Source organism: Melitaea cinxia, chromosome 20 (genome assembly GCF_905220565.1).
Source record: "Melitaea cinxia chromosome 20, ilMelCinx1.1, whole genome shotgun sequence".
Classification (NCBI taxonomy): domain Eukaryota; kingdom Metazoa; phylum Arthropoda; class Insecta; order Lepidoptera; family Nymphalidae; genus Melitaea; species Melitaea cinxia.
Genome location: NC_059413.1, coordinates 1,826,508 through 1,842,783, shown reverse-complemented (window position 1 = coordinate 1,842,783; position 16,276 = coordinate 1,826,508). Strand labels below are relative to the sequence as shown.

The following is a 16,276-nucleotide window of genomic DNA, read 5'->3' as shown; positions in this document are numbered from 1 at the left end:
TTTATCCTGCACATAAGTTACGAATAGGCTTTAACAGCAGGATGCAGAATAAGCCATAGATAAGGACCTGTTTCTCATCAATTAATATCTTAAAACTTTTAAATTTACATTTTTTACATTTTTCGTAACGCTCTCATCACGTATTTACCGGCTTACTCGCAAGTCAAGCGGACGTAAAGAAGTTTTACTTCAAAATATGTATCTGTTGAATACCGTCATCCGTCAAATAGCGTTATTAACAAGCAACAGGCCCCGAATCTCCCACCAGTCAATGACGCATAACTGTCTAACGGGTTCCGTGCTCGGGAGTTTCGTTTCGACGCTCGAAGAAAGTGCCCACGATACAAGTTCCACACGCGATTCCACAGTCTCAACAGTGAACTAACAGTCTAGTAACAAATACAGATTAAAATATACAAAAGAGTGAACATTGAGTTTTTAAATATCGTATTTAAAATCGTAATAAGGCCTTATTACATGTAATGACACGACAATGTTTCGTTCGTCTGTGCGTACGGACGTTATTGCTATGTGATTTTGTGCTTTTTGTTCAACAAGTGAAAGCGTATTGAAGGTGAGTTTTGTTTCTTTTAAACGTAATTAAAACAATATTACAACTACTTGGTAAAATAAATAGCGAATTACTGAGAGTAAATTTTATTTTCATGGTAAAATGAGATTTTTTTTATACTATCAGAGTTCTACGAACTAAAAGTTTAACCTAAAAAAATTCTATATTCTATCTTTATTTGTCTATAAAATCGACATTTAAAAATTTTAATTACTGCGGGGTCCGTAAAGTATCTTATATATTTTTGCATAAGTACAATATAAATGTATGGTTATGAAGATGAATAAATAATATTGTGGTTTACCTACATATATATTAACTTATATATATTTTTTTTTGTTTGCAAATAGAGAAAAAATCGACTTCATTTACATCGACAAGTAATACAACGTAGGTAGAAGAAAATAGTCAAGTAAATACGCATTATCAAAGCTTACTCAAAAGGTAGTCATTAGATATTGTTAAATTTTAATTAGACCACATGACAAGCACCTTATGATGGTGAAGAATCATCGAAATCGGTCCGACCAGTAAAAAGTTTTTAAGTTACATACATTAAAAAATTCATTATTTTTATAAAAATAATTTTTCGGTAGACGTCAACACTTTATTCAGTGGATATTTAAAGAATAGGTATTTTATTTCATTATAAAATTTTAACTACTAATATATGCTATTCTTAACTCGAGTATAACTTAGGGATTCTGTGGAACCTTGGTATACCAAAGCTTATATTGAATTTCAAGCGTTTGTCTAAGTAACTGAGGTAGAACACAATAGGACATGTCCTGCTCAAAATTACCTCACAGAAGATCACAGCTAAATAATACTGCTCTCGAGCACTGTTGTGTTTCTGTGATAAGTAAGGTGACCAGAACTCCTGGGGGCGATTAGGGGTAGGGTCGGCAACACCTTACGATACTTCTGGTGTTGCAGGCGTCTACAAGCTGCGGTAATCGCTTACCATAATTTAAGCCGTACGATTGTTTGCCGACCTAGTTGTATAAAAATAATAATAAACTATTACGACTATTCATTCAAATCCGGTTCTTTTATTCAAAACAAGGAATCGTTTGACTCACGAACCAGTACATTTCAAATATTTATTCGAATAATTTGAGTCATTCGAATGTGTTCGAAATTCGAACACATTCGAATGACTCAAATTGAACGGAGGAATCGAATGTAATGTTTATGTATGTTATAAAATTGAGAATTTAGATTTTAAAAATAGAACGAATTTTAAATAGGAGCATAGAAGAATTTAAAACGAAAGTTATACACAGATGATAGACAAAAGAAAAATCTAAATTCACAATAAAAAATAAACATTAAATATGTTGGTCCTACTTTAGCTTCTTAGTAGACAAGGATAGTTCAATGAAGTAATTATTTATGAATATGTATTAAAAAATTTATTAGGTTATGTTGCACAATATGTGTTATTTTCACCGGAACAATTAATATTCTATATATATATACATACACGCACACACGTGCAAAGATCGCACACAAATATATAACGTCACACTTTCTACCAAAACAGTATGCCATGCGATCGAAAATGTTATTACTAACATCGAATATGAATTATAACGGTACTATTATATTATTCGGTTCAAGATTACATTAATGATTAGTTGTGCCCTGCGATTTCACACGCGTTAATTTGAGAGGAAAAAATAGCGTGTAGCCATCCTCGGTAAATTTTCAAAATTTTGAGTGGCATTAAATTAATACACAAAAAGGTATATACAGAAACTACGTCAAAAAATGTGCGCGTGTACTTATGTACGCACATAAGAAGTTAAACTTCATTGGCTAGCTAACTTCACATTGCTAACTTCTTCGTTGACTAGCAAACTTTAGGGAGTCGGTTTTTTAAACATTTTTGAATATCATATCAAAATCGGTTTTTTTCTTGACGGTGCGGTGTGTGCGCACATTGTAAAAACTCTCATAATTATGCCTAAAACGCCAAAAGAAGTCTAGCTTCGAAAAGCAGTAGTTTAAGTCCCGGCTACAGCCGAGTGGTTAAAGGACTCCCAAGTCATTTGAATCAAATTTAGTACATGGGTAAGTACAGTGGGTGAGTCATTGTGGTTTCTTATGGTATAAGTTTTGCATTAATGTAAGTTGATTTTGTGAGTTTTTGAAAAAGAAGATTAAGATTCTGTAGGATTTTTTTTACTCTCTCTCTCTTGTAGTCTCGTGTTAGGAATTGTGGGTGACTCTCTGACCCAACAAACGATTTTTTTAACACGTAGCACTGCACTAGTAGCGTTTGCTCGCTAACAAAAGAAAACCGATTTCAATTACATCGACAAGTAATACGCCTTACGTAGTCGATAAGACAGTTTAAATAATAAATAAATAAACATAAAAATACAGTCGAAATGAGACCCTCCTCTCTTCTTTTGAAGTCGGTTAACAAACGAAGTATGTCTCATAAAGTCACCTATTAGCGACGCGACAGACGTAACGGTACAAGTGTCACTGTCCAATGTTTTGAAGCGTGAAACTTATTATTCTTCGTTTACTCGTAACTTCCGAATGTGATTTAATCAAAAACTATTCAATACAGCCTATACAGTCCACTGCTGGACATAGGCCTCCACAAGTTTACGCCAAAAATAACGTGAACTCATGTGTTTTGTCCATAGTCACCACGATGGGCAGGCGAAAAAAAAAACGACTTCAATTCATCACTTCAGCCCATCGTAGTCCACCGCTGGAGATAGGCACCCCCAAGTTCAAGCCAAAAAACGTCGTGATTTCATGTGTTTTGCCCAAAGTCATCGCGCTGGGCAGACGGGTTGGTGACCACAGGGCTGGCTTTGTCGCACCGAAAAAGCTGCTGCCCGTCTTCGGCCTGTGTATTTCAAAGCTAGCAATTTGATGGTTTTCCCGCCATCGGTCGGCTTTTTAAGTTCCAAGGTGGTAGTGGAACTGTGTTGTCCCTTAGTCGCCTCTTACGACAACCACGAAAAAAGAGGGGGTGACTATATTCTTACTACCGTAACCTCACAGCACTATGTATTATTTATATGTATGTTTATCGAAAAGAAAATATGTATCTATATCAATCGGCTATTACCTATAACACAATCTTTAAGTGCTTACTTTAGGAACAGACGACCGTGTGTTTATGTTATATCTATTTATTTATCAATTAACTAATTACAATAAATCTTGTTACGAATACGAAATAACTAACGACTACGAATAACGAATAAACTACAGTGACAATCTTATTTTGCTACGAAATGTCTTAGTGTAAGTGTTAATAAGGTTTTCGCATTTTCAGAAACAATGAGTGCGATAGTGCACGCGGCGGCGGACGTGATATCTGGCACGACGTTGGCCGCAGCTGGTACGCAGGTAGTGTGACAGGCACACTTTCTTTACATGAACCTCGAATTTAAATTAAATATTACGATTGGCTTGAATAAACGGTATTATAGTCGGAAAGCTTTAGATATATTTGGGTTTGATTTGATTCGAATCAAATCGAGGGGCTTATATTATAACTAGCAACCCGCACGGGCTTCACACGGGATAGACAATATCTTGTTCAAAATTCTAAATATCCCAGTGGGGACAGTACCAAAGCTAAGTAATTCTGCTTTCAATGATGTTGTGTTCCGGTGGTGAGTAAGGTAGCCAGAGTGCCTGAGGAGGGTCAGGAATAGGGTTGCTACCGCTCTTACAATGATTCTGGTGTTGCAGGTGTCCATCGACTACGAGTATGTTATCCGCTTACCGTCAAACGAACCGTACACTTATTTGCCGCCTATGTAGTACGAAAAAAATAGTCTCCAAAATCCATATGACTCAGCTTTACTACTTATAACAATTTGAATATATTTCTACAATAATCGTAAATTTTCTTAAACTCCAGGTAGCATGGTTCATCCCGATGTTGGTTGCGGCGATAGCCTACTATCAGTTTGACCAGACAGATGAAGGAAGACCGACTGATGTTCCTGATTCACGACTTTTACCAGAATACGACTTCATCATCGTTGGCGGTGGATCAGCTGGTTAGTAGGTACTAAAATTAATAAATAGACATATTGTTTATTCACAACATTACAACTACAATATATTTTACAAAAAAAAAGAAAACGTTATTATTAATGATAAGTCGTTAAGAAATTCTTTACATTGTTTTTAATTCATAAATATGATTTATTACGGAGTGTTTAAACTTAAAAAAAAAAAGAATTTTTAGGCAAAACAAAATTAAAAATAATATGGGCTTATTCCATTCATCTATACTAATATTATAAAGCTGAAGAGTTTGTTTATTTGTTTTTTTGTTTAAACACGCTAGTCTCAGAAACTACTGGTCTGATTTTGAAAATTATTTCAGTGTTAGATAGCCCATTTGTCGAGAATGGCTAAAGGCTTATATATCATTACGCTAAGATCAATTGGAGCGGAGCACCAATGAAGAACGTTTCAAAATCGGGGTTTTTTTCCTTTTGAGAATTTCCCCACCTAGCGCAAAGTAACTATTCCACGCAGACGAAGTCGCAGGCAGAACCTAGTTACTGATATAACTTAAATTATTAGTCCTAAACAGATAAAGAGTTTAAGATATATTTTTCTTTTAACCATCTAATTCCAATTTCTTTGCTAGATTTTTTGTTGAAGTTGAATGAGCCTTAAAAGCCTACTTTATCATCTTTTGATAAAACCTATCAGTAACTTGTGTGCTAGATAAACATTTTCTGCAACCGTTGAAACAGCCTCTATTTATTGTTAAATTTTTACTATAATTGGCGGAAAATGAATATTGCTAATATTACACTACAGGAGCTGTGGTTGCGAATCGCCTCTCTGAAATTGGTTACTGGAATGTTCTTCTATTAGAAGCAGGAGGAGATGAGACAGAGATATCCGACGTACCTCTTCTGGCAGGATACTTGCAGCTCAGTAAGCTGGACTGGAAATATAAGACTGAACCACAAGGAACTAGTTGTTTGGGTAAGATTTTTATCAGTGCCCTTAATTTTACCACAAAAGTTGTCAAAAAATGTTATCTTCACACTTTTACTAGATAATCTGGAACATAAATTATTATATCAGAATATATATTACTACCTGCGCCCTGCGGTTCCACCCGCGTAGTTTCCGGACCGTGGGGATATCGGGATTAAAGTGTTATCCTATGTGTAATTCTAGATCTCCAGCTATCTACGTATCAAGTTTGTATTTTTAATTGGGACTACCAGTTGACTTCAAATGATACTCTAAATAGGTAAAAATTGCGCTATATCTGCGTTCTATCTCGAAATATGTTCAAGATATAACAAAAAATAAAACTAAAGTTAAGGAGAACAATCACACAAAATAATACCCATATGTAATAAGAATCGAGACAAAGAAATACGTTTTTAACCTTTGACCTTAGATATCTGTAGATGCGGCCACTATACGATAAATAGATTTTGAGACAAACTTTAGGGTGCCATATTAAATTTTATACTACTTTATACCATCATTACAACCTATACAGTCCACTGCTGGACATAGGCCTCCACAAGCTTACGCCAAAAATAGCGTGAACTTATGTGTTTTGCCCATAGTCACCACGCTGGGCAGGCGGGTACTTTATACCAGACTATCTCCAATTCTGAAATTCAGGCCCTATTTTTACTAATGACTGGACTATTGCAAGTGAAAAAAATTGACGATTTTACTTGCAACAAACAGCGCAGTTAAAATTTAATCTGTATTAAAAGAAATTAATTTGAATTGAATATTTTTTGACGTGTCAAAATTTATAATATTTGTATTTTCTACTTTTTCAGCAATGGAAGGAGGTCGGTGCAATTGGCCACGAGGAAAAGTACTTGGTGGAAGCTCGGTTTTAAATTACATGTTATATTTGAGAGGAAATAAAAGGGACTACGATATTTGGGAGTCACTTGGAAATAAAGGATGGGGCTATAAAGATGTATTGTACTACTTTAAGAAATCTGAAGATAATCGAAATCCTTATTTAGCAAAAACACCCTATCACAGTACTGGAGGATTTTTAACGGTGTCCGAAGCTCCTTATCACACTCCACTTGTATCCAGTTTTATTGACGCAGGTTTAGAAATGGGCTATCTCAACAGAGATATAAATGGTGAAAATCAAACTGGATTTATGGTAGCACAAGGTACTTTAAGAGGAGGTCATCGATGTTCAACCTCAAAAGCTTTTTTACGGCCTGCCACGGTTCGAAAAAACCTCCATATCTCCATGAATTCCTTTGTCACTAAAGTTATGATAGATCCGAGAACAAGGATAGCCTTTGGAGTAGAATTTGTAAAAAATAAAATGATCTACAGAATCAGAGCACGGAAAGAGGTGATTCTTTCAGCCGGTACCATAAATTCAGCTCAGTTACTGCTGTTGTCAGGTATTGGGCCTTCAGAAGAATTGGCTAAGCATAGGATACCTCTTATTCAAAATCTTCAAGTAGGCAAAAATCTTCAAGACCACATCGGCTTGGGTGGTTTGGCTTTCATGGTAAACAAGCCAATTTCAATTGTAGAAAACCGACTGCATACTATGAGTACTTTGATGGAATACGCAGTGATGGGAGAGGGACCATTGACAATTATGGGTGGAGTGGAAGGGCTGGCGTTCGTCAACACGAAGTATGTGAACGCTTCAGATGACTTCCCCGATATAGAGTTTCATTTTATATCCGGGGCAACTAATTCTGATGGAGGCGAACAGTTACGAAAAATTCACGGTTTGACCGACAAATTTTATAGAGCGGTATTCGAACCAATAAACAATGCAGACGTGTGGAGCATTATACCAATGTTGCTACGTCCTAAGAGCAGAGGTTTTATTCAACTAAGAAGTGCAAACCCATTCGATTATCCATACATTTATCCAAATTACCTCGCTGACGAGATGGATGTGAAGACTTTAGTTGAAGGTGTGAAAATCGCTTTTGCTGTATCTAGAACGAGGGCTTTTCAAAAACATGCGTCCGTATTTAATAAAAATATATTTCCCGGCTGCAGACATATACAAAGATTTACTGACGCGTTTTGGGAATGTATGATTAGACATTATACATGTACAATTTATCATCCCGTTGGAACTGCAAAGATGGGACCTTACTGGGACCCTGAGGCTGTAGTTGATAACGAACTAAAAGTGTATGGTGTGAGAGGACTTAGGGTTATTGATGGAAGTATAATGCCTAATTTGGTAAGCGGTAACACGAATGCTCCCATTATAATGATAGGAGAAAAGGGCAGTGATATGATCAAGGAGTTCTGGTTAAAACGCCGCATGTCCAGATACTACGCGTAAATGAATTGTACAAATTTTTATTTTATTTAAGTGTACATAAAAATAACTTGTAATTTATTTATTTATTTTAGTTTAAATAATACTTATTCATATCCAATTCTAGAATTGGATAAGACAAAGAATGTTCCCAAATAAATATTAAATATCTTTAATGTAAAATAGCACATGTAACGGTTTTAATAAGCAATAACATTTTGATGTGTTTAACTATTTTTACAGACATATATTTATAGTCGTAAACAACCTTTTTTCTTAATGTTTTAATAATAAACAGTATTTAATAAAAAAAAACTATGCTCTGTATCTGTGGTGAGTAAGGTGAGCTTCTGGGGAGGGTCAGGGGTAGTGTCGGTAATGTCAGCGATGCTTCTGGTGTTGCAGGCATCTATAAGCTACGGCAATCGCTTACCGTCAAGTAGGCCATAAACTTGTTTGCCGACCGAGTTGTATAAAAAATATTGTTTAATAAACACACGAAAACATAATTTGTATCTCTTTCTGCAACTAACAATAAATCGTAAGAGTTATCCAATCACTTTTACGTCCGATTCCAAATTGGCATTTGTTTTATCTTACTTCTGTCAAAAATATTTTTTTTTTTGATAAATAAACAAACACAGAAAACGAAATTGACTTTTAATTTAAAATACAAAGTTGCAGTGAAGCTGTAGCAAATAACTACAAATTGCTAATAGTAACTGTAAAGTGTATTATGAATTACGTTATAAACAAAATGGTTTTAATAATTTCATTCAATATAAATGAAGTAAAATCATACTCCGGGCTCCCGGATTTTAATTATTTTCTGACGGCCAAAGTATATGGATCTGAGGTAGTGGTGCGGTGGCGTGTAGTGCATAAACACCGACGTTTGCGGGTTCGAGTCCCGCTTTGGGTGACTGTCTTTGCGGGTCACCCCACCTTGCCTTGCTTGGGAATGGACTGTATCAGTTCATCAAAATATACAGAGAATATGAAATTGATACGGGCAGATACCTTTTGGTCTAGTGACCCCGGGATCTTTGACTAAAAAAGTATCAATGGCGTATAAAGTATAAAATGTTACTATAGATCAATCTAACGCTAACGCAAATAGCTGAATAAGGCCTAAATAATTTCGCGTACGTCACGTCGTACGTATGTCACGTGTAACATCCAAATTTTGTCTATACGAATATTATAAATAGAAAATATTTGTTTTTTTTTTTTTTTTTGTTTGTGTGTAATAAATCAAACGTTGTCACTGAGGTGATGTTTAAACGGGATAAAACAAAACAGTTAAAATAGTGTCATGTACGCATGCGAAGCCGAGGACGACCAGCTAAGTAAGTAACATTAGATAGATAGGATATATTGTTAAATTCGATATTTGAACAATTAAGTTCCCAATGCTATACGAGTAATATACGTGACTTTATTTAAAACATTGAATCAGTAATTCATATTAAAATTAATACGACGTGATCAATTTTAACATTTTCTTTATACTTAGATCAGCAGAAAAACAACTAGCATTCTTAGTTTGTAGGGAATCGATTTGTGATCACATTCAACGTTTATCAAGAGACATGGACAGCCTCGGAAGTGCGATAAAGCCAATAGTGTCTAGTACCAGGATTTTATTTGGACTTTTACCGAGTTTGGGTGGCATAATAGTATTACGTATGGTCATCCATCTTTACAGACCAGATATAGAAGACGCTGATCATAGAGTTCAAGATGTTCCAGTCGATCAACTCCTTGAAAGCTACAATTTTATTATAATAGGAGGTGGTTCAGCGGGATCCGTTTTAGCGAATCGGCTATCCGAAAATCCAGAGTGGAATATACTTTTGCTAGAAGCAGGGCAAAATGAGAACGTATTATCAGAACTTCCAGTACTATTCCCAGCTCTACAGACATCAAGCATAGATTGGCAATTTGTGACAGAACCTAGTAGTGATTATTGTTTGAGTATGGTTGATAGCAGATGTAAGTGGCCACGTGGTAAAGTATTGGGTGGTTCGAGTGCTTTAAACGCAATGCTGTATATAAGAGGAAATAAAAAGGACTACGACAACTGGGCAGATCAAGGTAACGAAGGTTGGGCGTACAAAGATATTTTTAAATATTTTCTTAAATCTGAAGATATGAAAATACCAGAGTTTCAAAACGATAATTACCATTCTACCGGAGGTCCTATATCGATCGAATATTTTGCATACGAACAACCGATTACGAAAAAGATTTTAGAAGCCGGCGAGCAGCTTGGGTACGACATAGTAGACGTAAATGGCGAGTACCAAACTGGATTTACAAGGTCTCATGCAACTTTGCGAGATGGACTTAGATGCAGTACGGCCAAAGGTTATCTTAGACCGGCGGCAAAAAGAAGAAATCTTCACGTAAGCCTTGAATCCTTGGTGGAAAAAATATTAATTGATGATTATAAAACGACTTATGGAGTAAAGTTCACTAAACATGGAAAGTCGTACATCGTTAGAGTGAGCAACGAAGTCATATTGTCGGCAGGAGCTATTCAATCACCTCAAATATTAATGTTATCGGGTATTGGAGACAGTGCTGGACTATATGAAACAGGCATCAACCCCATAATTAATTTACCAGGCGTTGGTAAAAATCTTCAAGATCACGTCGCTATGGGTGGTCATTCTTTTCTGTTTGATAACCCATACACAAACGGATCAGACTATTGTTTTAATCTAAATACTGTTGGTTCGATTGGTAGTATAATAGATTTCGCTTTTAATAAGAAAGGTCCCATATACAGTATGATGGAGGCAGAAGCCATGGCGTTCGTTAACACAAAATACCAAGACCCCGCCGAAGACTATCCAGACATTCAGTTCTTTATTGCGCCAACTGCAGATAACATGGATGGTGGCTTGTATGGGAAGCGTGCAAACGGACTTACTGATGAAACTTATGCAGAATTGTATGAAGATATTTTATATCAATCCTCATTTTCCGTGGTACCATTGCTTCTTAGACCCAAAAGTCGAGGATATATTAAGCTGCGTGACTCTAATCCAAATTCACCGCCACTTATTTATCCAAACTACTATTCAGATCCAGAAGACATGGCTAGAATGGTAAGTTTATGCAAACATTACTCGCAATTACAAACAGGATTTTAATTTTTAACTGGCTTCAAAAAACGAGGAGGTTTCCCAATTCAACTGAATATATATATTTAAGTTATGTTATATATTTATATATATAAGTATGTTCGCGGATAACTTCGTCGTTTATAAACCGATTTTGGAGATATTCTATGATAAGGAAACCAGGATCTGATGAAGGCATCCCAGAGAAATCGAGTGGAATCTTTGAAAATTGAAGAGACGACTAGTGGATTTGTAAATTTTTTCATCTACTTACGTTTTATTACTTGTCGATGTACCTAATTGAAGTCAGTTTTTTTCGTTTGCCAGCAAACACAATTATATTCTAGATAACCATATATTTAGGTAGTGCATGATATAATTGATAAAAGTAATTATTATTTTAAAGAGTTAGATTATTAATAAGAACAAAGCATTAATTATATAGTTATTAATTCTTATTTACTTTTTTAGAACTATATTTAAAACACAAAAAAAAATATGTTAAATATGAAAAAATGCAACGCATTATATATGTTAAACATACAAAAATGCAACGCATGCAAAAAAAATTACAACATTATAAAATTAATAATTGACTGTTCAAACAATTTGACATTAAAATTTTCTACATATAAATTTAAAAAATTACAATACAAATAAATTCAGGAAAAAAATTTATGTCTAGTAAAAAAATAAACACAACGCTACCATCAGAAGCTAGTAATCATTTAGAATAAGTATTAGTAGAGATCTACTTGGTATCCTTGACTACTAAACGACACGCTCTAGTGGTTTAAAAATAATAATAAATAATTCCTTATATAGCATGTTCTTACATATTTTTAATAATTAATAATTGTGTTTGCTGGCCAACGAAAAAAAAAACCGACTTTTATTACATCGACAAGTAATACAACGTAGGTAGTAGTAGAGAAAAAATAGTCAAGTAAATACACATTATCAAATATTACTCCAAAAGTTGTAATTAGATCTCGATGAAATTTAAATGTGACCACATAATAAACATCGGCTTTTGATTAAATTAAAAATCATCAAAATCGGTACACCCAAGTAAAAAATTATACGAATTTTTGGAGGGTTTCTCTCGATTTCTCTACGATTTCATCATCAGATCCTGGTTTCCCTATCATGATACCACACTTAGGATATTTCCTTTCCAACAAAAAAAAGAATTATCAAAATCGGTTTATAAGCGACGAAGTTATCCCCGAACATATATAAAACATATATATAAACGGTCGAATTGAGTAGCCTCCTCCTTTTTTAAAGTCAGTTAAAAACGTATTTAAATTAAAATAAATCACAACGTTATTATATATTTTCAACTGATTACAAAAAAAAGATGAAGTACCCAATTCGACTGTATTTTTTTTTAACCGACTTCCAAAAAAGGAGGAGGTTCTCAATTCGAATGTATTTTTTTTTTATGTATGTTACATCAGAACTTTTGACCGGGTGGACCGATTTCGACAAATTTTGTATTAATCGAAAGGTGGTGTGTGCCAATTGGTCCCATTTAAATTTATTTGAGATCTAACAACTACTTTTCGAGTTATATCTAATAATGCGTTTTTACTTGACGCTTTTTTCGTCGACCTACGTTGTATTATACCGCATAACTTTCTACTAGATGTACCGATTTTGATAAATCTTTTTTTGTTGGAAAGAGGATATCCCTAGTTTGGTACCATGATAAGGAAACCAGGATCTGATGATGGGATCCCAGAGAAATCGAGGGGAACTCTCGAAAATCCGCAATAACTTTTTAGTGGGTATACCGATTTTAATAATTTTTGATTTAATCGAATGCTGATGTTTATCATGTGGTCACATATAAATTTTATGGAGATTTGATAACTACTTTTTGAGGAATCTTTGATAACGCGTAGTTACTTGACTATTTTTTCGTCGATCTACGTTGTATTACTCGTCGATGTAATTGAAGTCGGTTTTTTTTTTCGTTTGCGAGCAAACACAATTATTTAGGTTACAAAATCGGTAACCTCATAAATTTTTACTGGGTGTACCGATTTTTTGGGGTGTGTTCATCCGATGTGTATGGGTATAGTTTCTGAGTTATCTTCAATAATGCATATTTACTTGACAAATTTTTCGTCTTCCTACGTTGAATTACTTGTCGATACAATTGAAGTCGGATTTTTTCATTTGCGAATATGAACCTCTATGATCTTTACCTACGAGTACATTACTTGTATTTGTGTTGTATTTTTTACACCCTGAAGCCAAAAATGGGACTTAGAGTCTCAGAGTAATAGTATATAGTACCTTATACGCACTTGTGTGAGTGAGGATATGAGAAAAAAAGGAGTAAGCGCTGAAGTGACGAATAATAGAGAACAGTTGAAGAGGAAAACATGTAGGAAGATGACGATGACCTTACACGCACATATAGTAAGTACATTGAAACGTATTGTTTGTATTTCAGATAGAAGGTGCTAGAATCGCTCAAACGTTAATAGAGCAGCCTGCTTTAAGGGAACTCAATGCTCGACCAAATCCGAATCGTAATCCTGGTTGTCAAAATCACCCCTTAATGTCCGATGAGCATTTGGAGTGTCAAGCTCGTCACCACTCCCTAACCATCTACCACCCTGTGGGAACTTGTGCCATGGGTCCGACAAACGACGCCAATGCAGTTGTAGACTCGAAATTAAAAGTAAGTTAAATTTTATCAAAATACTACTCTCATTAACATACTAAAGTAAACTACAAATAGCTTAATAAAATTAATACAACTAGCTATATACAACATGTTAATGAACTGGCATCCTTCCGTTTAAGGGCTATACCGATACTATAACCTAAATATGCAACTTACTTGACCTAACGCTTTAATAACTATCATAAAATTAATTATTAAATAATTATTGTTGACCTGACACTGACGTACACATGAAGGTAATGTCGTGTGTACCTCACTGTCAGGTCAGGTACGTCAATGTCAGGTACGTCAGTGTCAGGTCATTGACAAAGTCACCGTAGTTTTACAGTTGAGTCGGCTTTTTACCCATGTCTTCTCAACCTTTTTTTTCAAATGAGATGGTTTTAAGGTTATGTAATAATGAAGTGTAATTACTAGCGCTTAATTTTTTTATATGGTCCTAAATGGCAGGACGCCAGTTTAGGACCAGTAATACCATGTATATGAATAAAAAATAATCGCTAAATGTGTTGCTTAGCGAAAAACTTAAGAACGACTGGATCGATTCGGCAATTATTATTTTTTTCGTTTACGAATACTATGTGGCAAGTTTAGTATGTTGCTTCTGTCACTATATAATAAGATCTATAATATAAGACCAAAAATGTCTCTTTCATGTACAGACATCGTTCATAATCTTTATTACTAAATTTATTTTATACAACTAGGTCGGCAAACAAGCGTACCTGATGGTAAGCGATTGCCGTAGCTTGACGCCTGCAACACCAGAAGCCCAGAAGCGTCGCAAGCGCGTTGCCGACCCTACCCTCACTCCCCTCAGAAGCTTTGGTCACATTACTCACCAATAGGAACACAACACTGCTTGAAAGCAGTATTATTGAACTGTGATCTTCTATAAGGTCAAGATAATACTGGCTGCTTCTGATCCCTACTATATACGCAAATACAACGTTAAGCCGAATGTGTATGCAATACATTATTATAATAAGCAACGTAGAACATGAGCCGCTGATATTAGCTACAGTATTAGGAATTTGAATATTTATAATTACAATAATAATTTATTTAAATTATTTTCATATTTTGTACGTAACATTTAAAATTGTTTAGGTACACGGCATCAAGAACCTCAGAGTCGTCGATGGAAGTATAATGCCAACAATTGTCAGTGGAAACACAAACGCTCCAATCATCATGATAGCTGAAAAAGCTTCCGATATGATCAAAGAAGATTGGTTGGGAGAGTTATATTATGATTTTGAATCAAATTACGAAACTACATTTAAAAATCAAGAAACGGAAGAAACAAGAAACAATTTCATTAATACTGGAAACAGTGAATTAACGCCAAACATTTACAACGAAATAATAACTTTGTTTCCATATTTTTCCTTAGAAAGCATTCAGAATCACGTAAATTCCATAACCAATCTATTGAGAAGGCTTGATATCACGGACTCATTTGATTAATAGAAGGTTAAAAATAAACTGAAAATTTTACTTCCACGTTTATTTTATTTATTTATTTTTTGTACATCTAGGTTGCGAACAAGCATACGGCTCAACTGTTGGTAAGCGATTACCGTAGCCTATGAACGCCTGCAACAGCAGAAGCATCGCAAGCGCGTTGCCGACCCTACCTCCAATCCCTCCAGGAGCTCTGGTCACCCTACTCACTACAGGGACATAACACTGCTTGAAAGCAGTATTATTTAGCTGTGATCTTCTGTATGGTCGAGGTACTCTTCTACCTCCCAGTCTAGCTGCTCCAGATTTTGAGCTGGTTGTACCGTTATATTTACTTTCTTCCAAAGTAAAGATCTAATTGATAAGATTTTATTTTGATATCGATAAATGAATATTAAATTTACGGAATAATAAAATTAATATTATTATTTATTGAGTGTATCCTTTATATCACTTTCATATCATCTTACAAGACACTACTATAAACATATATAAAGCATATATTAACAGCAGCAGAACATATAATACATATCTTTGTACTGAATAAGCAAGAAGCAAGAATATTTGTTTAAGTAGACATTTTTGAAATTCGAATTAAATATTTATATTATAATTATATTATTATATATTATAATATTATTTTTTATTATACAAGTGTAAAAAATATGGATCTCGTTGAAGCGAATATAGCATCTACGTGTCCTTTAGCCTTTAGTGGAATAGCTGGCGATCTTTTCTTAAAAGCTGTGTCAACTGTCGTCGCTGTACATTGCACGATATTAGACGATTTCCAGTGGCCTCCTGATAGCTCTCAAAAAGTTATTGAAGACGAATCAGGTAATACTAGAAATAATAGTAGTAAGTACATGTCGAAGAGCATGGAACTAATTAGGAAAAAAGGAATCCAATTTAGATAAAAAAAATATTAAAGAAAATAAGGCAAGGAATAAAATATATAAAAAATAATAAAAAAATGAAATAAAAATTCAAAAAAGCACTACACTTTGTAGCTATTGACATATCAGCTTAAGTTAAATAGAAAAGACGAAATTAATAACCTTTTTAAAGTAGGTATATGAATTAATTAAGAAATTCAA

At 34.6% G+C, this 16,276-nt stretch overlaps 2 protein-coding genes across 2 annotated transcripts in view; one reads left to right on the top strand and one right to left on the bottom strand.

Annotated features, from left to right (window-relative positions):
* Positions 1 to 16,276, bottom strand: part of LOC123663574 (flotillin-2) — a 324,503-nt gene that overhangs the window by 47,123 nt on the left and 261,104 nt on the right. The gene's annotated exons all lie outside the window — the stretch shown is intronic.
* Positions 3,884 to 7,901, top strand: LOC123663572 (glucose dehydrogenase [FAD, quinone]). The gene is made up of 4 exons (XM_045598244.1): positions 3,884 to 3,952; positions 4,473 to 4,614; positions 5,393 to 5,563; positions 6,391 to 7,901. The coding sequence occupies exons 1-4, from the start codon at positions 3,884 to 3,886 to the stop codon at positions 7,899 to 7,901; spliced, it is 1,893 nt and encodes a 630-aa protein (XP_045454200.1).